Below are 27,821 nucleotides of genomic sequence, written 5' to 3' on the forward strand. Positions count from 1 at the left end.
GTCCCTCTTAGGCTGCCTAAGATTCCCCCCACTCTGAGAGGCTGGTGTCCGTGGTTATCATCTTCCAGTGGAGGGGGAGGAAGGACCTTCCTTGAAAGAGGTTGGGTGTCGTCAGCCACCAGAGAAGGGACTGACGAACCAACTGAGGTAGAATCAAGGGCCGATCCAGGGCCTTAAGCAAGCTTTTCCAGCAAGCTAGGATGGCTCATTGAAGTGGGCAAGTGTGAAACTGTGCATACGGTACTGCCTTGAATAGAGTAAAATCCAGTAAAACGTTTGTGAGAAGGAATGGAGATGATGATACCTTGGTCGAGCAAATCTTGAATGGTTCGAAGGTACTAAAAGAGTCTGGTCAGATCGGATGGTGGGGAAAAAGCAAAAAAACTCTGGGTCAGCAGAATGAAATCTATTGCGTATCCCAAAGAAACAATCTTGTGCACACAGGAATCTTGGATGTGAGCGAACCACATCTCCCTGAATACCAGGAGATGGCTCACACCATTGATAACTGTGGTGGGGACTACCCTTTATGCCAAGTAGGACTTTGCCTAAGAGGGCTTGGTTTCTTGAGGACGAGAGTGCCAGGAAGTACACAGTTTAAATGATGGGTGCTTTATGTAGTCCTGAGAGGACTGGTGTGATTTTAAATGGGCCATGGCCTGGAGCAACAAAAAAAACGAAAGGCAAGCATTTTCTTTTTGGCAGTGTACTGAGCAGAGGGCCTATATTGTAGAAGATGAGAACCTTTTCCGCCTGTTGCCTCAGAAATTATTTTGTTTAGATGGCTATAAAGGGAAGTCCTGCAAGACACATTTTTGAAGTAAGGTCAATAGACTAGCACTTTAGCCACTTTAGCTGTGGCAATCAAGGAGGAGTGGGCTAATAGCTTGATGGCATTCAAGGAGGCCTCGCAGATGAATTGTCCTGCCTGGGACAGTTAAAGAGCCAGCTCAGCTAACGCCTCCTGTGGGGCACCGAAGAGGACTCCTCAGCACTATTTTGCCCACTCGAATGTGGCCCTACTGACCCATGACGAGGTGAAGAGTAGATGAAAGGCCAAACTGGTTGGCTCAAAAGATGACTTGGCAAAGGATTCTAGCCATTTATCATGTTGATCCATAAAGGATGACGTATCTACCATGGGAAGGGTAAGACATTAGGGCATCCACCGATGGTGAAGAGGACCATTTTTTAACTGACTCCTCTGGATCAGATACCTAATGGCCAAGCACTTAAGCTTGAGGAAATGTTTATCCAGAGTTGACCATTCCTTGGTCGCAACCTGCTTAAATTCTGCATGAGTGGGAAGTGTTTTATGTGAACGTCTAGTACGATGGAAAGGAGAAGGAGCCTGCGGTGGTAGAGGAATTGTGGTCTTGCACATGGAGCATCTCTTTTACTGCCTGAGTATGAATGTCAACTATAGTGGAGACTTTGAAAGATTGTTCCTCATCTAAGGAAGAGTCAGAATTCAATATTTCATCCTTAGAGTGGGAGCTGTGCCACCTTGCCTTTGGGAGATAGGGAAGCAGCAGGGAAGTAAGGGTGCTTTTAGATAGAGTGAATTATGTCAGAATTCAATCGTGCAGCCTGTTTACAGCCTGTTTATACATGCAGATAAATTGTTGGCTTGTTCGCTTGCTAAAACATTCAGTCGTTCACATTCAACATACAAGTGAATGAGAACGACTGAACAATCGTTATTTGAACTGAATGATTAGTGAACGAGCCAACGATGATCTTCATGCCTGCATGAAATGAACGATGAACAAACAAATTCGATCATTGGCTGTGTTTACACTGAACGGTTATCATTCAAATTTGACCAATCCAGCAATTTTTTTTTTTTTAACGATCGTTCCACGCAAACGCACCTTTAGTGGCAACCCTGGTGTCCCTTCTCAGTAGGGTAGTAGAATCTGTCACCCACAAAGTCCAAAGAACTCCATGATCTTGAAGACTTGCAGTAGGAAGGTCTGCCTCCTATGGACCCTAAACTAAAACTGATTTAGTTTGGTGGGTGCAGGAGGGGTATAGCTAATAGGAGCCAACTCTTCCTTTGCTTAGTGTCCACCTCCTACTGTCAAAAGCTATACCCAAGGTCTTTGCTATGTCCCGCAATGACACAGGCGAGAAATGGTATCGTTATCATGTTTCATGAGCTCCTTTAATCCTCTCACGCAAATTCATGCAAATGCATACAGTAGACAAATTAATATTAAGCATAAAGATAAAATACCTTTTTCCAGGGAAATTTTCAGGTCACTGGCCACACAAAAATCCACGGTGTCTTCTGCTTCCTGAATGAATAAACAGGTGAATAAATCAACAAATCTTAAAACTGGGCCAGTATTTTAAAGTAGATTTGGAGTTAGTATCTGGTTAACTATTATGTCTGCAGGTAAAAAAATGTTGCAGATGTAGACATGGTAATAACTAATGAACATACGTAGAACTACATTGTAGAAGGGGTTTGATGAAATATGGCACACTGGCATTATGATAAGCAACATTTCAACTTTTAGCGGCAAATAAGTACATAAGGTATTTGTATCGGACAGTAATGTGCAGGATTATAGGGAGGGCCTGCACCACAAGACATCACACCTTGCTAGAGGCCAAGGGGCCTCCACCACCCAGTTTCCTAAGGGTCTTCCCAGACACTCCAGGCAACAAGACATAGAGTTTAAAATGATTTAAAGCACACATCCAACAATCAAAACATTCACACCAGCATATGTGTTTTTACAGGCCACCTTCCCGCACCGTAAAATCGCATCAATGAAAGATAGCCACTAGAGATGAGCGAGCGCACTCGTCCGAGCTTGATACTCGTTCGCGTATTAGGGTACTCGAGATGCTCGTTACTCGAGATGAGCACCACGCGGTGTTCGAGTGACTTCCATTTTCTTCCCTGAGACATTTGCGCCCTTTTCTGGCCAATAGAAAGACAGGGAAGGCATTACAACTTCCTCCTGTGAAGTTCCAGCCCTATACCACCCCCCTGCAGTGAGTGGCTGGGGAGATCAGGTGCCACCCGAGTGTATAAACTGGGGCCGGCCGTGGCTCGCCACAGATGCACGCTGAGAGACATTAGGGAAAGTGCCGTCTTGCTGTAGCTGCTATAGGGAGAGTGTTAGGCTGTTATCTTCGTCATCAAGAACCACAACGGTCCCCACATCTGACTGTGTGCAGTACTGTTGAGGCTGCTTTTAGCAGTTTTGCAAATTTTTTTTTTGTATATCGGGCGTGCAGACCATAGCGTCCTCAGTCTGCAGTCATTTTACTGAGTATAGGGGCAGTACTGGTGAGGCAGGGACAGTGGTACAGGGAAAGAGGTATACTGGCTATATAGTCAGTGGGCTTTTTCAAAAAAATTGGAAAAAAAAATCTTTGGCCTGCCTGTGACCGTGTTCAGTTTACTGCGTGTCTGCTGGGGGTAGTAGTCGCTCACTTATTACCCAGCTAGGTGTTAGTGCAGCCTTGTGCATAATTTTTTCTGGCTGCACTGTGCTTTCAATAACCACAGTCATCCTCCAACAGGGAAATCCATATACAGGCTATATAGGCAGTGCGCTTTTTCCCCAAAATTGGGAAAAAAAAATACTATATTTGGGCTGCCTGTGACCGTCTTCAGTTTACTGCGTGTCTGCTGGGGGTACTAGTAGTCGCTCATTAATACCCAGCCTTGCGCATAATTTTTTCTGGCTGCACTGTGCTTTCAATAACCACAGTCATCCTCCAACAGGGAAATCCATATACAGGCTATATAGGCAGTGGGCTTTTTCCCCAAAATTGGGGAAAAAAATACTATATTTGGGCTGCCTGTGACCGTCTTCAGTTTACTGCATGTCTGCTGGGGGTACTAGTAGTCGCTCATTACTACCCAGCTAAGCCTGTGACCGTCTACAGTTTACTGCGTGTCTGCTGGGGGTAGTAGTCGCTAATTAATACCCAGCCTTGCGCATAATTGTTTCCTGGCTCTGCTGTGCGTTCCGTAAGCGAAGTCAGCCTCCAACCACAGGCCAATAAGCGGCACATTTAATTACAGCGTTCAGTTTCTGCTCTACTCGTAATACACCATGCTGAGGGGTAGGCCTAGAGGACGTGGACGCGGGCGAGGACGCGGAGGCCCAAGTCAGGGTGTGGGCACAGGCCGAGCTCCTGGTCCAGGTGTATCGCAGCCGACTGCTGCGGGAATAGGAAAGAGGCAAGTTTCTGGGGTCCCCATATTCATCTCACAATTAATGGGTCCACGCGGTAGACCTTTATTGGAAACTGAGCAGTGTGAGCAGGTCCTGTCGTGGATGGCAGAAAGTGCATCCAGCAATCTATCAACCACCCAGTCTTCTACGCCGTCCACTGCTGCAACTCTGAATCCTCTGGCTGCTGCTCCTCCTTCCTCCCAGCCTCCTCACTCCATGAAAATGACACATTCTGAGGAGCAGGCAGACTCCCAGGAACTGTTCTCGGGCCCCTGCCGAGATTGGGCAGCAATGGTTCCTCTCCCACCGGAGGAGTTTGTCGTGACCGATGCCCAACCTTTGGAAAGTTCCCGGGGTCCGGGGGATGAGGCTGGGGACTTCCGGCAACTGTCTCAAGAGCTTTCAGTGGGTGAGGAGGACGATGACGATGAGACACAGTTGTCTATCAGTGAGGTAGTAGTAAGGGCAGTAAGTCCGAGGGAGGAGCGCACAGAGGATTCGGAGGAAGAGCAGCTGACGATGAGGTGACTGACCCCACCTGGTTTGCTAAGCCTACTGAGGACAGGTCTTCAGAGGGGGAGGCAAGTGCAGCAGCAGGGCAGGTTGGAAGAGGCAGTGCGGTGGCCAGGGGTAGAGGCAGGGCTAGACCGAATAATCCACCAACTGTTTGCAAAGCGCCCCCTCGCGCCATGCCACCCTGCAGAGGCCGAGGTGCTCAAATGTGTGGCAGTTTTTCACTGAGAGTGCAGACGACCGACGAACTGTGGTGTGCAAGGTTTGTCGCGCCACGATCAGCCGGGAAGCCACCACCACCAGCATGCGCAGGCATATGATGACCAAGCACCCCACAACGTGGGACGAAGGCCGTTCACCGCCTCCGGTTTGCACCACTGCCTCTCCCCCTGTGCCCCAACCTGCCACTGAGATCCAACCCCCCTCTGAGGACACAGGCACTACCGTCTCCTGGCCTGCACCCACACCCTCACCTCCGCTGTCCTCGGCCCCATCCAGCAATGTCTCTCAGCGCAGCGTCCAGCCGTCGCTAGCGCAACTGTTTGAGCGCAAGCGCAAGTACGCTGCCACGCACCCGCATGCTCAAGCGTTAAACGTGCACATAGCCAAATTGATCAGCCCGGAGATGCTGCCGTATAGGCTTGTGGAAACGGAGGCTTTCAAAAACATGATGGCAGCGGCGGCCCCGCGCTACTCGGTTTCCAGTCGCCACTACTTTTCCCTATGTGCTGTCCCAGCCCTGCACGACCACGTGTCCCGCAACATTGTACGCGCCCTCACCAACGCGGTTACTGCCAAGGTCCACTTAACAACGGACACGTGGACAAGCACAGGCAGGCAGGGCCACTATATCTCCCTAACGACACATTGGGTGAATTTAGTGGAGGCTGGGACCGAGTCAGAGCCTGGGACCGCTCACGTCCTACCCACCCCCAGAATTGCGGGCCCCAGCTCGGTGCTGGTATCTGCGGCGGTGTATGCTTCCTCCACTAAACCACACGCCTCCTCCTCCGCAACCTCTATCTCGCAATCAAGATGTGTCAGCAGCAGCACGTCGCCAGCAGTCGGTGTCACGCGGCGTGGCAGCACAGCGGTGGGCAAGCGTCAGCAGGCCGTGCTGAAACTACTCAGCTTAGGAGAGAAGAGGCACACGGCCCACGAACTGCTGCAGGGTCTGACAGAGCAGACCGACCGCTGGCTTTCACCGCTGAGCCTCCAACCGGGCATGGTCGTGTGTGACAACGGCCGTAACCTGGTGGCGGCTCTGCAGCTCGGCAACCTCACGCACGTGCCATGCCTGGCCCACATCTTTAATTTGGTGGTTCAGCGGTTTCTGAAAAGCTACCCACGCTTGTCAGACCTGCTCGGAAAGATGTGCCGGCTCAGCGCACATTTCCGCAAGTCCAACACGGATGCTGCCACCCTGCGGACCCTGCAACATCGGTTTAATCTGCCAGTGTACCGACTGCTGTGCGACGTGCCCACATGGTGGAACTCTACGCTCCACATGTTGGCCAGGCTCTATGAACAGCGTAGAGCTATAGTGGAATACCAACTCCAACATGGGCGGCGTAGTGGGAGTCAGCCTCCTCAATTCTTTACAGAAGACTGGGCCTGGTTGGCAGACATCTGCCAGGTCCTTGGAAACTTTGAGGAGTCTACCCAGATGGTGAGCGGCGATGTTACAATCATTAGCGTCACCATTCCTCTGCTATGCCTCTTGAGAAGTTCCCTGCAAAGCATAAAGGCAGACGCTTTGCGCTCGGAAACGGAGGCGGGGGAAGACAGTATGTCGCTTGATAGTCGGAGCACCCTCATGTCTATATCTCAGCGCGTTTTGGAGGAGGAGGAGGGGGAGGAGCATGAGGAGGAGGGGGAAGAGACAGCTTGTCCCACTGCTGAGGGTACCCATGCTGCTTGCCTGTCATCCTTTCAGCGTGTATGGCCGGAGGAGGAGGAGGATCCTGAAAGTGATCTTCCTAGTGAGGACAGCCATGTGTTGCGTACAGGTACCCTGGCACACATGGCTGACTTCATGTTAGGATGCCTTTCTCATGACCCTCGCGTTACACGCATTCTGGCCACTACGGATTACTGGGTGTACACACTGCTCGACCCACGGTATAAGGAGAACCTTTTCACTCTCATACCCGAAGAGGAAAGGGGTTCGAGAGTGATGCTATACCACAGGACCCTGGCGGACAAACTGATGGTAAAATTGCCATCCGACAGCGCTAGTGGCAGAAGGCGCAGTTCCGAGGGCCAGGTAGCAGGGGAGGCGCGGAGATCAGGCAGCATGTACAGCACAGGCAGGGGAACACTCTCCAAGGCCTTTGACAGCATTATGGCTCCCCAGCAAGACTGTGTCACCGCTCCCCAGTCAAGGCTGAGTCGGCGGGAGCACTGTAAAAGGATGGTGAGGGAGTACATAGCCGATCGCACGACCATCCTCCGTGACGCCTCTGCTCCGTACAACTACTGGGTGTCGAAGCTGGACACGTGGCCTGAACTCGCGCTGTATGCCCTGGAGGTGCTTGCTTGCCCTGCGGCTAGCGTCTTGTCAGAGAGGGTGTTTAGTGCGGCTGGGGGAATCATCACAGATAAGCATACCCGCCTGTCAACCGACAGTGCCGACAGGCTTACACTTATAAAGATGAACAAAGCCTGGATTTCCCCAGACTTCTCTTCTCCACCAGCGGACAGCAGCGGTACCTAAACAATATGTAGGCTGCACCCGCGGATGGAAGCATCGTTCTCTATCACCATAAAAAACGGGGACCTTTTAGCTTCATCAATCTGTGTATTATATTCATCCTCCTCCTCCTGATCCTCCTCCTGAAACCTTACATAATCACGCCGAACGGGCAATTTTTCTTAGGCCCACAAGGCTCAGTCATATTACTTTTGTAAACAATGTTTATATGTTTCAATTCTCATTAAAGTGTTGAAACTTGCACCTGAACCAATTTTTATTTTAACTGGGCTGCCTCCAGGCCTAGCTACAAATTAAGCCACAGTAACCAAAGCGATTAATGGGTTTCACCTGCCCTCTTGGTTGGGCATTGGCAATTTTTCTGAGGTACATTAGTACTGTTGGTACACCAATTTTTTGGGCCCTCGCCTACAGTGTAATCCTAGTAATTTTTATGGGCTTCGCCTGCACTCATGGTACAGCAAGGTGTGTGGGGTTGGCCTACACTTTTGCTACATAAATGTAACTGGGGCTTTGTCTATACTGCAGATACTGAAATGTGAAAGAGACTGCTATTTCCCTAAACTGTTGCAACGGGAATGTTACTGTGGCCTGTCTTGACTGCTACTACTACTGAAATGGAACTAATACTGTGCTCCCCCTATACTGCTGCTAGTGATATGTTACTGGGGCCTGTCTAGACTGCTACTACTACTAAAATGGAACTAATACTGTGCTCCCCCTATACTGCTGCTAGTGATATGTTACTGGGGCCTGTCTAGACTGCTACTACTACTGAAATGGAACTAATACTGTGCTCCCCCTATACTGCTGCTAGTGATATGTTACTGGGGCCTGTCTAGACTGCTACTACTACTGAAATGGAACTAATACTGTGCTCCCCCTATACTGCTGCTAGTGATATGTTACTGGGGCCTGTCCAGACTGCTACTACTACTGAAATGGAACTAATACTGTGCTCCCCCTATACGTATTGCTGCTAGTGATATGTTATTGGGGCCTGTCTAGACTGCAACTACTACTGAAATGGAACTAATACTGTGCTCCCCCTATACTGCTGCTTTGGAATTGTTACTGGGGCCTGTCTTGACTGCTACTATTACTGAAATGGGCGGTTGGGCAGCATGTTACCCAGGAGAAGTGGCAGGAGTGTCATGCAGGCGGTGATTGTGCTTTGTTGGAGGTAGTGTGGTGCTTAGCTAAGGTATGCATTGCTAATGAGGGCTTTTCAGAAGTAAAAATTGTTGGGGGGGGGGCCCACTCTTGCCGCTATTGTGGCTTAATAGTGGGACCTGGGAACTTGAGATGCAGCCCAACATGTAGCCCCTCGCCTGCCCTGTCCGTTGCTGTGTCGTTCCCATCACTTTCTTGAATTTCCCAGATTTTCACATCGGCGAAATACAAAAATGCTCGGGTCGCCCATTGACTTCAATGGGGTTCGTTACTCGAAACGAACCCTCGAGCATCACTGAAAGTTCGACTCAAGCAACGAGCACTCGAGCATTTTGGTGCTCGCTCATCTCTAATAGCCACTTAATTAGCGTCTTTTCGTGCATTCACACAGGCGTATTGTAGGGAAATTAGGCAATTCCTTTGGTCGGCAAATCCTTGGAATAACTTCTAATAGCTTAAATAGCAGCAGCATGAAAAATCAGTAACCAAAAATAGTCGCTGATGTCCTCTTTTGGTCATGGGAATGAATGCATTGGAATCCAATGCTTCACATGGTCGGGATTTTTCAACACAGCTCCAAGAGCTGCTTTTAGACACTCGTGTAAGTGAGGCCTTAGGGTGCGTTCACACGAGCGTAGGCGTATTTACGTTCGCACGAGCGCAGCGTATAATTGCCGGAAAGAACGTTTTTCGACGATCACGACCAGAGCTAGAAAGCGTATTTTCGTTTGTTCCTACTTTTCAAACGGTCTTTTCGGCCATCAAATATTCGCCGGCACGTATTTCGGTCGCGTATGTCCGTTTTTCCGCGGGTTGCCGTATTTACGTGCCGTAAAATCGCCCATGTGAACGAATACATTCGAAACTATTGCCTCAGATGGTCACATATATACGTTTGGTCGCAAAAACGCGCCGTTTATGCGCTCGTGTGAACGCACCCTAAGGGCGCCTACCCACTTGCGTTTTTTTTTTCCTTTGCGTTTTTTCTGAAGAGCAATTAGTATAGAATGTGTTCTTGTTTTTTTTTCGGTCCGTTGAAATTTTTTACATAGGAACTGTCAGTTGCATATGTGTCCTTATTTTTCTCTTAATGCACCCATGAATGTCAATGGAAATTAACGAAAAACGCGCCAAAACCGCCGCAAAAAACGCGGCAAAAACGCACGGAAAATGCTGCATTTTTCACGCGCGGAAATCGCAAACGCAAGTGGGTAGGCGCCCTTAGGGTGATAATATATATAAAGAGGTTATTATATAGTACAGCTTTAATTACTAGCAGTCGGAGCTGTAGTCTTGTTGTACGGAGCTTCAATACCCCATCTGTTTGCAATGCTAACTGGAAAATTTTGAATAGTGTATTTTTAATGTTATAGAAAGATAGAGATAAGCAGCGGCCAGTTACCCCTATCTCTACAGCTTATCTCCCACATAAACAATCTATTATGCTCACACACTAGTTGTTCTCATACGTGTAAACGATGCCCAACAGCACGTCCCATTGAAGCTCGCTACATTGCTGTTACACGGCACTCACGGCATGGAGGTAGAGCGGGCCAGAGAGTGTTCTTCCCCCTGACTGCCTCCATTCACTGTAAGCAGACAGACGTTCAGAACTGAATGGCTTGTCCTTCAGTTTTCTGTAAGCGAAGTCAGCGACTGAGGTTCCGAACAGAACTTCCAGCCCTCATTTGAACAAGCCCTTAGATTGTTGTTATTAGTTAGGAACACTATCCTTTCTTCTTAGGGAGAGCACCTGGAAGGTGAGTGAGTGAGGAGTCTTAAGGCCCATTTGCACAAGCAGATAATCGCTCAAAGATTTGAGCTACAGCTTTGAGTGATTATTTTGCATAAAAATAATTGGTTTTTCAGTTACTACTCAGCTACTTAAATACAAATTAGGTATGCAAATGAAGCTTTCACTGAACTCAGCTAATAGCCCAAGGCTATTATCAGCGCTCAGATCCTTTGTTCTCCATGGGGAATGAAGCTATCCCCAGTGTCGTTTGAGCGATCTTTGAGCAATTATCTGCTTGTGTAAATGGGCCTTAACAGAGGTAAACTGTCTCCCCCCTGCTCAATGGCATTGGGGGCTCGGCGTATATGCTCCAGGCCCAGGATGTCTGAAAAGGGGCAGAAACGGCAGAATTGTGTGCCCGTTCATGCGATCTTCGGTCGTGCTGTTGCCTTGACACGGCTGACCGAAAATCTTTACGCTTCAGTGAAAGAGCCCTTAACCCTTTCCAATCCAATTTGTATCCTGGTTTTCCTAGGGGGCTTACTTTTTTTGTGCCGTAATACAACAGCGCTATCTGCTGGCTGAAGCCAGTACTGCATGAGGTGACACATTGAATAGGCTCCGACACCAGAGAGGCTGGCAATATACAGTTAGAGAACCCAGACAGACGTCTTCCAACATCGGAACTGTACAGCCTTAAATCATAATGTCTTCAGACGTCAGACAATGGATTGGAAAGGGTTAAAGGTTGGAATACCATGTAAAAAACATTTTTGTGATTATCTATAGAACTAAATAAAAAATATGTTACAAAATCACAAATAGAAGGGAAATGCTTAAAACTTTACACTGGCTTCACATTAACGTAAGCACCTCAGTACGACATATTTGCACACTGAACGAGGCTTTTTTTGTGCGCGTATTGGCACATTTCACTTTATTTTTCTGCCCGAACGGCATATTTATCTCCACGTGGCAAAGAAACGCACCGATTAAAGTGACTAACGAGTTCCAGATGTCATCTTTTTTCAGCAGAATTTCGTAGCGTTTCACACATCTGTTTGCGTATTGCGTGCGCATTTGTGAATCCTCCATTGACTTCTATGGGGACCTTTAGTGCGCAAATACGCAGAAAGATAGAGCATGTTCTATTTATTTTTTTGCGCGACTGAAATACGCACACTATATACGGAAATGTAAATGAACCCATTGAAATCAATGGGTGCTGTTCTCTGTGTATTGCGCACACAAAATACCCGCTATGTGGGGGCCATGTGAATACACCCTGATTGCCAGAAAAAACATCCAGGATACGTATAAATGGAAGGGAGAAAGTTTAACCCTGTGGCACCCACCTGCGCCTGCATATGAGTAGGAGTAGTGAGCGCAGCTCCGGGTATTTATAGCTCCCGCAGTAGAAAGTATCAGTTTACTCTTTGCTACAAACAGACTGGAGCCGCTGCTTACAAATGTAACTTTATAACATTGGACAATAAATACACAATATGTGATTCCTTCTGTGTAAATACACATCAGCCCTACTCCAAGATACATTATAGTAACAGAAGAACACACGCAGCTGTGCCGCACTTACCCCTCCGGTCAATGGCGCTCTTTCAGACTGTACACTATTCTCGCAGTCCTGAAGTTGCTGGCGCTCCCTTCCATTTCTGTAAAACAACGTATTCATGAATACATTGCAGAGAAAAGTGAAACCCTTCTTTATCCATTCAAAGCAAGACATTTCTGAGCGGAGCCCAGGAAGTTGTAGATTCACTTATATAATGCTGCGTCATTACCAGAAGGTGGCGATAGAGTGACGTAGCCCTACAAAGTTTGCCGAGCAAGTCCACAGTCATGTACTTGCCTGTCTTTTCTGGGAGTGGCACTTCTGTCCCTGTGTACAATTATCTTAGGGTGCTTTTAGACGGAATGATTACCCTTCAACAAATCATTCAAATGAGTGAAAGCGAATGATAATTGTTTGGTCTAAACTCGAGCCAACGACCGAACGACGATCAAGAATCGTTCACTGTTCAATTTCTGCAGGCATAAAAGTAATTGTTGGCTCGTTCGCTTATCATTTGGTTAAAACAGCAATTTTCAGTCCCTCTATTAGTATTGGATGCATTTAGATGTAACAATTATCATTCACAATATAGTTAAAATGAGCAAAAGTGGGAGGCAGCAGAAGGAGAGAAGAGGAGGGTGCTTGCTGCAACTACATCCCAGCAGACTGCTGCCCCAAGTTTGAAAAGGGGACCCCCCCCCCCAAAGGGGACCCCCCCCCCCCCTCTATAAAGCACTAACAGGAGGTCAAGCAGGAAGACCATTAAAAACTATTTTCTACTGTGTGCAGAACTGCTAGTGTACTCTGCTGCCACTTAGTGGATTCTTGCTGAAAGATTTCTACATAATACCCCTGCTGCAGAGTTCTGATCTTGAAACTATAAATTGGGGGGTGCGTTGCTGCTAGCGCGACACGCTCATGATGATGCACACCTCGCACTCTGCTAGATATGGGAGCTCACTGATGAAGTAGCGGTATAGGTCCTGAGATAACTCCTCTGTGGTACAAAATAGCTCTGGCTAAGTGACGTCTCGACTTCTAAATATGTTTCTCTATACTTCAGTTACACCCTCCGCCTATATGGCCCCCCCTAAAAAACAAACGAAGCTCACCAATAGAGTACAGCAACTTGTGAAACCTGGAGCTATGGAAGAAACTCAACCTCATGCGTCCTGCTCACCTCAGGGGTCCCACCACCTCAAGTCCAACTATTACGGACATACTCATGGCCATAACAGACTGTCGATCTGCTCTTACTGGGAAGATTGATGCCCTGCAGTCTGACTTCAGCCTGCTACGGGCAGATTTCCACAACCTGCGAGAGCGCACCACCACTGTGGAGACGCGAGTCTCTGATCTGGAGGACATAGTGGCACCACTTAGGGCGCAACTACAGGCGCTTGAGTCTACCTCCTCTGCTCAGCAGTTAAAGATTAACGACCTTGAAAACCGCTCTCGCAGATGCAATATTAGGATGGTCGGCTTGCCGGGGGAGTGGAGACAACCCTGTGAATACCTCGAATCATTATTCAGGGAAGTCTACGGTTCTAATTCCTTCTCAACCCTCTTCTGCGTAAAATGTGTACACCGTATTCCAACCAGAACCCCGCTTCCGGGAGTGCCTACACGCACATTTATAGCCAAACTCCTAAATTACAGGGACAGAGATAAAGTGCTGGAACTGAACCGAAGGATAGACCCCCTAAAAGTATAGGGACAGCACGTGAGAATCTTCGCCGACTACTCCTTGGAAGTACAGAAACGTCGCCAGAAGTTCATGGAGGCAAAGCATCTCTTACGCACTAAACAGCTGGAATATGCAGTGATGTATCTGGCTAAGCTTAAAGGGGTTGTCCCGAGGCAGCAAGTGGGTCTATACACTTCTGTATGGCCATAATAATGCACTTTGTAATATACATTGTGCATTAATTATGAGCCATACAGAAGTTATAAAAAGTTTTTTACTTACCTGCTCCGTTGCTAGCGTCCTCGTTCCCATGGAGCCCGACTAATTTTCGCCCTCCGATGGCCAAATTAGCCGCGCTTGCGCAGTCCGGGTCTTCTGTAGTCTTCTATGGAGCCGCTCGTGCCAGAGAGCGGCTCCGTGTAGCTCCGCCCCGTCACGTGCCGATTCCAGCCAATCAGGAGGCTGGAATCGGCAGTGGACCGCACAGAAGAGCTGCGGTCCACGGAGCAAGAGGTTCCCGGCGGCCATCTTCACAGGTAAGTATAGAAGTCACCGGAGCGCGGGGATTAAGGTAAGCGCTCCGGTAAGCTGTCTGTACGTCCCTGCATCGGGGTTGTCTCGCGCCGAACGGGGGGGGGGGTTGAAAAAAAAAAAAACCCGTTTCGGCGCGGGACAACCCCTTTAAGGTCATTAAAGACAACCAGGCTCACTTCTTGGATAAGCCAGAGGATGTGATTGCTTGGCTAGAGCGCCAATAAATTGATTGTCCTTAAATATCTGAGTGGGACTGGTCGGTCAAAGTAACGTTTGATACTTCTTGATGCCATTAGCCTTACGTTCACTCTCTTATGAAGGGAAGGAGGATTCTCCTAAATGTTGGAAGAATACTTGACTATGTATTACTTTAATGCAGAGACTGTTCTACACTTATATAACGAGGACATTGAAACAACTGTTTACAATGCATAATCTCTCCTTCCTTTTCAGGCTTCTGACCGACTGAGCCCAAAGCCAAATTCTAACCAACAAGGTCTAGTATACTGTAGCTCTAATTATGACCCCTTTGCTGAGTCGGGGGCATCTACGCCCCGAGGCTGAACAGGCCACTGTTTTTTTTTTGTACTGAGTTATTCTCACATGGCTGAACGGGTCCTTTTCCTTTATTGAGTTACTTAGTACGCTGCATAATATGTGATCTCCGGTTTTCTATATGGGTTTATGGATGTTAAAATGTTTGGGACATAGGGGAGTTCTCTTTCTTTTCTTCTCTCCTTCAAACCTTTCTGCTCTTTCTTTAATTTTTTTAAGAGTAGCCTGGTGGGCCTGTGCCCCCCCTTCTGATTGTAATAGTTATGGGATTCAAACCTATCCTCGGTTGGGTTGGATTGGTAGGGTGGGAAGAGAAGTTGGTGTTCGTTCATAATAACAGTTTAAATCTTAAGTCTGAGCCACGGTGCGATTGTCCATGCGCAGTTAAACAAATGATTTGTACAGATGTGATCTTCCCATATTATTTTTAATAAAGAGGGCACTGGTGCTCAATTTCCTTAGGAATTATTCTCCCCGCATTGTTCTTCTGCAGGAAACACATTTGCAGGGGTCTAAAGTAATGGCACTCAAACGTGCATTTGTTGGCTCAGCCTATCATTCCACATACTCTAGCTATGCTAAAGGGGTGACAATACTAGTGCTTAAATGAGTCCCGTTCACATTCGAACAGCTGCTTATTGACCCTAATGGTCGCTTTCTTATATTGCAGGGCTTCTTTAACAGCTTCTGAGCATAGTCAATGTTTATTTGCCACCTCCAGCTGATATCTAGGTGCTGCATGATATCATGGCTAAGGTGATACTCCTAGTGGTAGCCCCACTGATACTGATGGGTCATTTCAACCACCTAATGGACCCAATACGTGACCGTCTTCAGCAGACGACTCAGGTGGGATCTCAGTTGCCTACGTGGGCTTTTACTTATCTGCTGGAGATGTGGCGTTCAAAGCATCCACACGATATTGCATACTCTTGTCATTCAGTGACTCATGGCTCTTTTTCTAGAATTGACCTGTGCTTCGGGTCCCGGGCATGTCTTAGTTTGGTGTGTGATGTCTCTTATCTATCTATTTCTGACCACTCAACGCTACAGCTGGTCCTCAATTTTGGGGGGAGGAACACATTTGTCCCCCATGAAGACTTAATCCCTTTTGGCTTTGTAGTGGCCCGGCACATCATCCTGGCCCCTCCATAAATGTCATACATATTTGTCTTATGTAGATGCACTGTGCAAAACTGTCCTTTTATTTCCAGTGTGTGTGTTGCACAGCTGCGGCACTTGAGAGGTTAACCTCAATAAAATCATTGCCTGCAAGTAAATATATCAGTCTGTCATGTCATGTGGTATGTGGGAGAGTATAAATAGGAGTGCATGGGAGTGGGAAAAGGTCTTCAATCTGAGTTGGGAGTTCCATCTTGTCTGCTACCTGAGTGCCACCAAACACAGAGCCACATGGAAGTACCTTCAGCTTCCTTGTGGTGAAGAAGGAGGAAAAGGAGAGATTTTCTGTAGCGACTGCAATTTGGATGTGAATGGAGTGAGCCATAAGCCTAAGAGAGAGCCTTTGTAAGTAATCACTTTTTCTGGCAAAACCCAGTGCAGAAGTACTAATTTAAAGCCACAAGTTTTTCCTACACGGCCGTCTAAAGTTAGGATCACCGTGTAGAAGTACGCTTCAAGTCACACTCACGTGTCTCCAGTGCGGGGTGCAAATCCTAGAAGTAATTAATTACTAGCAGAGTGTCTGTGGAGCGACCCCTGCCCTCTTCCTTCTCTGGAGTGCTCGCAGTCCAGGAGCAGTACCTTACAGATAACATGGACTGTAGAACCTGTTTCATCCTGTGTATCCTCCCTGACCTCGGGACGTTTTTTCTTACCCACACTGTGAAGAATTGTACCTGAATTGCTGTGAATAATTGTTTTCCCAAAGTTTATTCAAAGTAAAGTTTATTCCAGGCCCAAACCGTTCCTGGGGACCCGAGATACTATAAACCAGTGTCTGTGGTTATTCTCCGCCGTGTAGCATACTGGTGTGTGGGAATGGTGGCGTCACCCGTGGCAACAACTACTACCCCCGTCATCCTGTTTATTGGCATTTTCTATCCTAGGGGTGTCGACGGTGGCCTACAATCCCGCTCTGGCCTTGGCTACATGTCATACTTCTGGGCAAAGGAGCCTGGTAAGTGCCACCGTGACAAGCCAACACTTAACCCTCCCAGCTCCTCACATTTGTCAAGTGGCCAGGGTACTCCTCTGGGGTGTTGCAGACCTAACAGGAGGTCTGCACTTATACTGACCAGGAGGTGGAGATTAACTAAGGAGTTAGTGCAGCTTCGGCATCTGAGTCCATGGTCTGAGAGGCCTTTAAAGCCTTCAGTATAGGGTCTTTGCTGGGGCCATCTTGATTTATATAAAGGGTCTGCAGCAGGCAAGGAGGACTTGGAGCGTTTTCTCTCCAAACCAGACACCTGTTATATTATGGCTCCCACTGAGGCAAATCACTCTGCACTTAACTGTCTGAGGAGAGAATATAAGTTATTACTGCTTGATTACACCAAGAAAAGACTCTTGCACTCTCAGCATAGAGTCTTTGATCAGGGGGATAAAAATGGTTGACTATTATCTCGCCAGCAAGGACAATGTTATTCCCCCAATTGTAGGAATCCAGGATTCGTCCGGGGTCATAGTCACTGACCCTGAGCTCATCAATAATGTATTTGTTGCCTTTTACGCAAATCTGTATACCTCCCAGCTCGTCTGCCCTGATGAAGCCATGAACACTATTACTTTCCCGACATTGCCTCACACTAGTGTGACAATGCTGGATGGTGATTTGGAGCAGGAGGAAATTGTGGAGGCTATCCAATCTTTCCCAAATAAGAAATCCCCGGGTCCCGATTGGCTCCCCATGGAATGGTACAAAAGAACTGCAGAATTTATAGCCCCGAAACTCCTTGTGTTATTCAACAGTATCCTTCGGGAGGGGGCTCTACCACCGACTATGCATGAAGCTTTGATCTTCTTGATTCCCAAGCCTGGGAAGGACCCAGGGGACTGTGGCTCGTACCGGTCTATCTCCCTACTCAATAATGATATTAAAATCCTAGCTAAGGTTCTGGCCCTGCGTATTAATAGGGTCCTTGGTCACATCATACACGCTGATCAGTCAGGATTTGTGCCAGCCAACAGTGCAACTATGAATGTCAGAAGACTTTTCACTAACCCCGCGCTGTCGCATTCCAACCCGAGGGAAGCGTACCTTGGTCTTTATTAATCAGGCTAAGGCCTTCGACTCGGTGGAGTGGAGGTATCTGTGGGAAGTGATGGCTCATCTTGGGTAAGGGACAACCTTTATTAAGTGGGTGCAGGTGCTGTATCATTTTCCGTTGGCTCGGTTGCTGACGAACACCCATATATCTAAACAGTTTTCCCTTGGTAGAGGAATGCGTCAGGGCTGTCCTCTGTCTCCAGCCTTCTTCGCTATCGCGATTGAGCTGCTTACAATACAGATTAGAGCGTCAAAGATGGTCACAGGGTTTCAATTGAGAACTTATGAAGAGTGAGTGGCATTGTACGCAGATGATACTATTCTGTTCCTACAAGACCCAGAATCCTCTTTGGCCTCTGTGCTCTCAATTTTTAACAGTTACAGAGAGTACTCCAGAGAAAGGGTTAACTAGGATAAAACCGGGCCGCTGGCGATCGATGCCCCTGCGGCATCACTAGCCCTCCCTGCCCCACTGGAGTGGACAGATAGTGTCACCTATTTGGGAATAGTGGTGCGGAGATCTACTGACCATTTTTACAAAGAAAATCTTGCTCCACTTTTGGACTTCACTCCCATTGACTCTAGTTGGTCGTATAAACCTAATTAAAATGAAGTTATTACCCACATTTTTGTATCGATTTCATAACGCTCCTATCCTGATCCCTAAAAGATTCTTTACAATTCTCCATAAAATACTGCTTCGTATATTATGGTGGGGCTCCAGCCCAAGACTCAAGTTGGAAACTCTCTGCCTGCCCACGGACAGAGGGGGGTTGGCCCTTCCGCACTTATATTGTTACTACCTGGCTAGTCAATTGGTACGTGTGGGGTGGTGGCTGTCATCTACCGATAATAACCCAGTATAAGGCTTAACTAGATGGACATTGTCTTCATTCGGCCTTACATACTATGTTACTATGTTACAGAGTTGGGACTTGAATGCAGAGTGGTGGGCTCAGAACAAAGTTTGAAAGACTTGCGCCCATGTGGGTGACTCCAAATCTGGAATGCCACCCTTCATTTGATGCCTGATGAGTCAACCAAATGGTCTCCTCATACTCCTCTATGGTGTAACCCCAACCCCCCTCACTTGCAGTGCATGCCTGACATAGTCTTTTGGAGACGCCATAGGATAACTACCCTCTCAGATGCTGTTGAAGGTGGTATTTTCTGCACCTTTTTACAAATGCAGACACGTATTGGCCTCCCTAGTAGCTCCCTCTTAAGGTCCATTTAGACGCAATGATTATTGCTCAAAATTCGCTCAAAAGCCGTCTTTTGTGCGATAATCGTTGTGTGTAACTACACTGACATTGTGCAGTTTTTGTTATCCCATCGCTCATCGTTGTCTTTCAACGTGCTTAAAGACGATGATGAGCCGTATCAGGGATTCACAGCGGGATACAGCTGATACTATTGCTTCAGCTGTATCCTGCTCCCTGATAACAGTCTGGGTATGAAGAACAGAGCAGTCCAGCTCTGTTCTCCATACCCGAAACGGAGCGCTCGGCTGTGTAACAGCCGGGCGCTCGAAGCGGGGAACAGCTGGATGCAGAAGGCAAGCGGGGACACCCTGCTTGTCTTCTGCATCCTCCGCTCTGAGCGCTTGGCTGTATAACAGCCGGGCGCTCAGAGTGGGGGAACAGCTGTATGCAGAAGACAAGCGCGGATACCCCGCTTGTCTTCTGCATCCTCCGCTGGCAGCGCAAGGTGATCGCTCATCTTGAGGGATCATCTTGCTCTGTAAATGACACAACGATGATCGCTTAAAAGTCGCTTGAGCGACATCTTTTGAGCGATTATCATTGTGTATAAATGGGCTTTTAGGTATTTCCAACTTTGCCACGCCCTCAGAACCCAATTTGAGGGCCTGAGTATCCCCCTCATCTTGACTTGGCTAGAGGAGTTGGCACTAATGACTAATATCCTGCAGCCGCTCTCCTGTTTCTATAGACAGCTGTCGCGTAGCCTTGCTTCACTGGGAGATAGGGCTCTTGAAAAATGAGGCTTAGATATACCGGACCTGGACTCGGAGAGGCATTTTGGCAGGCTCTGGGCCTCCCTTAATAAGTACTAGAGATTGGCTAATACAAATCAAGTTCCTTTATAGAGTCTATTATACTCCTAGCCTTCTAAACGCTATGGGCTTATCTCCCAGTTCAGACTGCCCAAGGTGCTTGATGGATACAGGCACAATTATGCATATGTTCTGGGAGTGTCATGTTTTACAAGCTTATTGGAAAAGTGTTCTTGAGTTCACGGAGAAACATCTGGGAGCACAGTGTATCCTACACCCTAAGGTCTGTCTATTTGGCCTTTTGGAGGACATTCCGGCAGGCACCCTATACAAATTGCTTTTTTTCTATGCTAAAAAGGTAATATTACTTAAAGGGGTTGTCCCGCGCCGAAACGGCGAGACAACCCCGATGCAGGGACTGAAAAAAAGAACAGCACAGCGCTTACCTGAATCCCCGCGCTCCGGTGACTTCTATACTTACCGGTTGAAGATGGCCGCTGGTATCTTCTCCCTCCGTGGACCGCAGCTCTTCTGTGCGGTCCATTGCCGATTCCAGCCTCCTGATTGGCTGGAATCGGCACGTGACGGGGCGGAGCTACACGGAGCTACACGGAGCCCCATTGAGAAGATAAGAAGACCCGGACTGCGCAAGCGCGTCTAATTTGGCCATTCGACCATTTTAGACGGCGAAAATTAGACGGCAACCATGGAGACGAGGACGCCAGCAACGGAGCAGGTAAGTGAAAAACTTTTTATAACTTCTGTATGGCTCATAATTAATGCACAATGTACATTACAAAGTGCATTATTATGGCCATACAGAAGTGTATAGACCCACTTGCTGCCGCGGGACAACCCCTTTAATAAACCCAACAGGGCTGCCTGGCTATGTGAGTTAAATAGTGTTGTCCCTCTATATAAATTGACATATATGGCTAGGGGATGCCCTGCCAAGTTCACCAAGATATGGGGTCGGTGGGTTGACTGCCCCAATACTGCGCTGGACGTGTTTGCCTAACTCCTCTTTTTTGGGAAAACTGAAGGTCTTTTCTCAATTGGTCATTGTGACTCGCATGGACAATAGGTATACATAATATTAGTAGTGGAGCTGTGGGATTAGTTTATAGTTGTTTATTCTATTTGTTACGATTCCCCAGGTTTGGAGTCTTGGTCTCTTTTGTTATAACGGCCAAAGTTGTTTAAAATAAAAAAGGGGGTATTATAAACTCTTAAGGGAGTGAGAAAACTATAATGTTCTGATTTTGTAAAATATTCTTGATGATTCTCCCTTTTTGTTCTGTATTGTGATGTATGACATGCCCAATAAACATTCCTGCCTCTGCAATCAGTCAGAGACAGGAACAGGTTATCAGCTGTTATCAGCAGAAGGCAGGAGGTGTTTTTAACCCTTCCTGCCTTCTGCTTCCCCGATATACAGTGCTCAATGAGCACTGTGTGGGGAAAGTGAAAGTAAGATGTTCTTTCACTACGGGAGCCTGGGGGGGGGGGGGGGAGGAAGGTCATGTGACCTCCTGGGATTCCCTGCTACTGCAGAGCTGGAGGGTCAGACTAGACCCTGGCAGCTCTGCAGGTGACTAATGTCACTACAGGGGTTGCTTTCCCCTATAACTAGGGCTCCTATGGACCCCCCCAGCTACAGTGGGAAAGTGTCAAATGAAGGAAAAAAAAATATGTGAATGTCCCCCAGAGGTCTTATATGACGTCATGGGGAACACAGATAGTAAAAAACACAATTACATAAATAAATAAAACAAAATAACACAATAAAACAACAACAATACATACAAAAGAAAGAAAATAACACAAAGCAGACACCAACAAAAACCGTCGCCGTATGCGCCCTGTAAACCAAAACCATGCATACTATATATCAAAACGTCCGAAACAAATAGAGGAACCCATTCCCATACTTTATTTTAGTGTAAATATAAAAATAATTTTAAAAAAATTATAAATGTTAAAAAAACGATTTTTTTTAGCTTTTTACCCCCAATAAAACTAAAAAACGGGAAAAAAAGTCAGTGGAAAAGATATAAAAAAATAGTCCTATATGTCACGGAAAAAAAATGCAGCAAAAATAATTTTGGTAGCTAAATGAAAATAAAGAGCAGTAAAACCGCCACATGAGTAAAATCCCTAAAAAGTGTCAGGTCCTTATGGTACAAAACAGCCTGGTCCTTAAGGGGTTAAACAGCGCTCGTTCAGTCCTTCTCAGTCACTTATACAGGGACTGAACGTTTCTCATTTGAACGAGCCAACGAAGCATTTGCCTGTCTAAGCAGGCGGCACGAGTGCGAACGACTTAGCGGTGACGTCACATGCTCGTTCACTCATTCAAGCGAGAATTGGCTCGTCCAAAAGAACTCTTCCAGATATGGCTTCTTGTTAAGAGCAATCACAATTGTCCTGTAGGAAATTTCTAATTCTGCCTGGCGTTACTCCGGTTTTGTCTACAGATGAGTTTTCAGCAATTTGTATTCTGTCATTCCTCCCGACCTTCCCGGGTTCATCAGGAGAGTCCTACATAATGGGACTCGGCATCCCAGAAGGCAGAAGACATGTCCAGATTCCCTCCCCTAGGTCCCAGCTCCAGTCCGTACAGCAGCAGCCAACTTCTTCAATTCACTTACAGACATACAGAACTTGTTGGACGCCGATTTCTACTAGCATAACCTGACTCTCCCCAATCTCACTAGCCAGGGAGGGGGGAGGAGTCAGGTTAGGGTTCTTGACGTCATCACTAGCGTGTTTGCTCTCGTTCAGTCCATTTAGATAGGCAGATGCAGCTTTGGCTCGTTCAATAGAGTATTGTTCAGTTTTTCAAATTTGCTGTATTAGTGAATGTAAAAGATTGCTATTTAAACTGAACCATTAGTGAGCCCAAGATGGTTTGTATTTCTGCATAAAATCAACGACGAGAGAGAAATGAACAATTCTAATTCATCGTTCGGTTGTTGGTTTACATTTAGACCAAGCAATTCTTTGTACAATTTTTTGAATATCCAAAAGCACCCTTAGGGCGCCCACCCACTGGCGATTTTTTTTCCCTGCGAAATTCGCAGCATTTTTTTTCTCTGCAGGGGTCTATGGGACTTGTAATGTTAAAATCGCGATCGCGCAAAATCGCGATTTCGCGGTAAATTGCGATTTGCGCGATCGTGATTTTAACATTACAATTTTGCAGGGAAAAAAATCGCCAGTGGGTGGGCGCCCTAAGGGTGGACACTCATTAGCAATATTTTCTTTCTTGCGCTGCGAGAGCACGAGAAAACTCTCGCCTTGCAGCGCAAGAAAGGCGCTGGAATAGAACCGGCATATCACTAGTGCTTTCAATGGGGCCAGCGGCAGCAGCGCTAGTCACATTGAAAACATAGGGAGAATGCCGCGGACTTCTGCCACAGCTGTGACAGCTGTGGCAGAAGTCCGCTGCATTCTATCCCATTGCTTTCTGTCAAGCCCCGCAGAATGATTATCGGGGAAGAGCTTGAAATATAAGCCCTTCCCCAATAATCAGCAATAAGTGGTTAAAAAAAAAAATTATTCACCTCTCCTGCGCTCAGACGCGTCCTCCGGCTGGCTCCCCGGCACTGCTGTTAAGCTCTCTCAGCAGGTGGGGATTTAAAAATCCCCGCCTCCTGAAAGGGCTGTGCTGATTGGCTGAGGGCTCAGCCAATAGCAGCTAGTGCTTAGCTATTGGCTGAGCGCTCAGCCAATGACACATAGCCCATAGCTATTTATTCATACTGTGGCAGAAGTCCGCAGCATTCTCCATTTCTTTTCAATGGGGCTAGCACTGCTGCCGCTGACCCCATTGAAAAGACTGACGATATCCCAGCGAGATGCCGATATCCCGGCGTGATGCCGGCTTTTTTCTCGCACTGCGCTGCGAGACTTTACCTTTACTCTCGCAGCGCAGTGGAGAAAAAAAATCGCCAGTGTGCATCCACCTTTATGCTCAGTGGACAATGGAATCCAGCAAGTTGTGTGCATCTGGGAGTGATGGCTGCTTTTGGACAGACTGGTACAGGGGTCTGGCTGTGAGATGGCGCACTATAAAGTGTAACCACAGAAGGGAGAACTGTTATTGAGTGGGGCCACAAAGTGATGCACTATAGCTAAGTAGAGCCTCAGAGGAGACACTATAAGGCTTGGTTCACATGGGGCGGATTTCCAGCGGAATTCCCGCGGTTTGGCTGCACTGAAAAAACGCGTGAATTCCGCTGGAAAAGCGCAGCTTCAAGACCCGTGGCATTTCCTCTTCCATAGAGAGGAGTGAGGCCGCAGTGGGAAAAAAAATTTGACATGCTGCATATTTGGAATTCGCACCGCAATGCCAGGATCCGCCCGGCTTTGCCGCGACGAATTGGCCGTCCCGTGTGGACAAAAATTTTGCAGATTCTCGTCCACATGGCTGGCTAACCCCGGAATTAGCGGCCGCAGGCGGATTTGTTGCAGTGAAATTCCGCAGGGAATTTCCGTGGCAAATCCGCCCCGTGTGAACCTAGCCTAAGGCTTCCTGTCCACAAGCGATTCTGCATTGCATTATCTGTGGCAATAAGCCGCATGCGGGTAACGCAATGAACGCGTTCCATACGATAACTAAGAAAAGCGCAGCCCGATGTACACGGGCGTAAATCTGCCGCGATTTTCCGCTCACGTATATAAAAATTGCGGCATGCCGTAATTTTCCGCGGTGAACCTATCATAATGATAGGTTCATTGCGGAAAATTGCAGTGACTTTAGTGTTCTCCCATGGCAGCTCCCGCAGTGTTAAAATGCAACGCCCGTGGACAGACGGCCTTAGTGGTGACACAGGGGGGCACTAGAAGCAGGGCCACGAAAAGGGTAGTTCAAATTACGTAATTGTCCAACTTTCCATATATGACAATTGTCCGTATATGAACAATTAAGTAATTGAAGCTTTCCCATGAATAAAGCTTCCAGCAGCTCAACCTCCTACCCACCCCATAAGCCCAGAGGAGAGGAACAATGAAGACAGCCTGCAGGCTGCAAGTGGGTGATAAATGGAGCTATAGGGGGAAAAGCAGCTAAGAAAGATGGAGAATAGAGATGAGCGAGCACCAAAATGCTCGGGTGCTCGTTACTCGGGACGAAATTATCGCGATGCTCGAGGGTTCGTTTCGAGTAACGAACCCCATTGAAGTCAATGGGCGACCCGAGCATTTTTGTATATCGCCGATGCTCGCTAAGGTTTTCATTTGTGAAAATCTGGGCAATTCAAGAAAGTGATGGGAACGACACAGCAACGGATAGGGCAGGCGAGGGGCTACATGTTGGGCTGCATCTCAAGTTCACAGGTCCCACTATTAAGCCACAATAGCGGCAAGAGTGGGCCCCCCCCCTCCCAACAATTTTTACTTCTGAAAAGCCCTCATTAGCAATGCATACCTTAGCTAAGCACCACACTACCTCCAACAAAGCACAATCACTGCCTGCATGACACTCCGCTGCCACTTCTCCTGGGTTACATGCTGACCAACCACCCCCCCCCCCCCGCACGACCCAGTGTCCACAGCGCACACCAAACTGTCCCTGCCCAGCCTTCAGCTGCCCTCATGCCACGCCACACTCATGTCTATTTATAAGTGCGTCTGCCATGAGGAGGAACCGCAGGCACACACTGCAGAGGGATGGCACGGCTAGTAATGTCGTGCTTAATGCAGGTGGGCTTCGGCCCACACTGCATGCCCCAGTCAGACTGGGGTTCTTTAGAAGTGGACACATGCAGTTACAACTCCATGTGGACCGACAGCATGGGTGGGTGCCAGGAAGCCACCGGCGGTACATAAATATATCCCATTGCAGTGCCCAGCACAGCTGATGTAGCGTCAGCTGTAATGCAGGTGGGCTAAAAATTAATTGGATTACACTGTAGACGAGGGCCCCCAAAAATTGGTGTACCAACAGTACTAATGTACCTTAGAAAAATTGCCCATGCCCAACCAAGAGGGCAGGTGAAACCCATTAATTGCTTTGGTTAATGTGGCTTAATTGCTAACTAGGCCTGGAGGCAGCCCAGTAAAAATAAAAATTGGTTGAGGTGAAAGTTTCAACGCTTTAATGAGCATTGAAACGTATAAAAATTGTTTACAAAAATTATATGACTGAGCCTTGTGGGCCTAAGAAAAATTGCCCGTTTGGCGTGATTACGTCAGGTTTCAGGAGGAGGAGCAGGAGGAGGAGGAGGAATATTAGACACAGATTGATGAAGCTAAAAGGTCCCCGTTTTTGATGGTGATAGAGAACGATGCTTCCATCCGCGGGTGCAGCCTACGTATTGTTTAGGTATCGCTGCTGTCCGATGGTGGAGAAGAGAAGTCTGGGGAAATCCAGGCTTTGTTCATCTTGATGAGTGTAAGCCTGTCGGCACTGTCGGTTGACAGGCGGGTACGCTTATCTGTGATGATTCCCCCAGCCGCACTAAACACCCTCTCTGACAAGACGCTAGCCGCAGGACAAGCAAGCACCTCCAGGGCATACAGCGCGAGTTCAGGCCACATGTCCAGCTTCGACACCCAGTAGTAGTAGGGGGCAGAGGCGTCACGGAGGACGGTCGTGCGATCGGCTACGTACTCCCTCACCATCCTTTTACAGTGCTCCCGCCGACTCAGCCTTGACTGGGGAGCGGTGACACAGTCTTGCTGGGGAGCCATAAAGCTGTCAAAGGCCTTAGAGAGTGTTCCCCTGCCTGTGCTGTACATGCTGCTCGATCTCCGCACCTCCCCTGCTACCTGGCCCTCGGAACTGCGCCTTCGGCCACTAGCGCTGTCGGATGGGAATTTTACCATCAGTTTATCCGCCAGGGTCCTGTGGTATAGCATCACTCTCGAACCCATTTCCTCTTCGGGTATGAGAGTGGAAAGGTTCTCCTTATACCGTGGGTCGAGCAGTGTGTACACCCAGTAATCCGTAGTGGCCAAAATGCGTGTAACGCGAGGGTCACGAGAAAGGCATCCTAACATGAAGTCAGCCATGTGTGCCAGGGTACCTGTACGCAACACATGGCTGTCCTCACTAGGAAGATCACTTTCAGGATCCTCCTCCTCCTCCTCCTCCTCAGGCCATACACGCTGAAAGGATGACAGGCAAGCAGCATGTGTACCCTCAGCAGTGGGCCAAGCTGTCTCTTCCCCCTCCTCCTCATCCTCCTCATGCTCCTCCTCCTCCTCCTCAACGCGCTGAGATATAGACAGGAGGGTGCTCTGACTATCCAGCGACATACTGTCTTCCCCCGGCTCTGTTTCCGAGCGCAAAGCGTCTGCCTTTATGCTTTGCAGGGAACTTCTCAAGAGGCATAGCAGAGGAATGGTGACGCTAATGATTGCAGCATCGCCGCTCACCATCTGGGTAGACTCCTCAAAGTTTCCAAGGACCTGGCAGATGTCTGCCAACCAGACCCACTCTTCTGTAAAGAATTGAGGAGGCTGACTCCCACTGCGCCGCCCATGTTGGAGTTGGTATTCCACTATAGCTCTACGCTGCTCATAGAGCCTGGCCAACATGTGGAGCGTAGAGTTCCACCGTGTGGGCACGTCGCACAGCAGTCGGTGCACTGGCAGATGAAACCGATGTTGCAGGGTGCGCAGGGTGGCAGCGTCCCTGTGGGACTTGCGGAAATGTGCGCAGAGCCGGCGCACCTTTCCGAGCAGGTCTGACAAGCATGGGTAGCTTTTCAGAAAGCGCTGAACCACCAAATTAAAGACGTAGGCCAGGCATGGCACATGCGTGAGGCTGCCGAGCTGCAGAGCCGCCACCAGGTTATGGCCGTTGTCACACACGACCATGCCCGGTTGGAGGCTCAGCGGCGCAAGCCAGCGGTCAGTCTGCTCTGTCAGACCCTGCAGCAA

General features: G+C 48.1%; 1 protein-coding gene across 2 annotated transcripts in view; it reads right to left on the reverse strand.

Annotated features, from left to right (window-relative positions):
- Positions 1–12,069, reverse strand: part of LOC136580867 (uncharacterized) — a 60,190-nt gene extending 48,121 nt beyond the window's left edge. For both annotated transcript variants that reach the window (XM_066581756.1, XM_066581755.1), the window contains exons 1-2: positions 11,934–12,069; positions 2,240–2,300 (exon numbers count right to left, since the gene is read on the reverse strand). In XM_066581756.1, the coding sequence (XP_066437853.1) occupies positions 2,240–2,300; positions 11,934–12,029 (157 nt within the window). In that variant the 5' untranslated portion in view covers positions 12,030–12,069. The remainder of the gene's footprint in view (positions 1–2,239; positions 2,301–11,933) is intronic.
- Positions 12,070–27,821: the final 15,752 nt, after the last annotated feature.

The sequence above is a fragment of the Eleutherodactylus coqui genome, chromosome 10 (genome assembly GCF_035609145.1).
Source record: "Eleutherodactylus coqui strain aEleCoq1 chromosome 10, aEleCoq1.hap1, whole genome shotgun sequence".
NCBI lineage: Eukaryota > Metazoa > Chordata > Amphibia > Anura > Eleutherodactylidae > Eleutherodactylus > Eleutherodactylus coqui.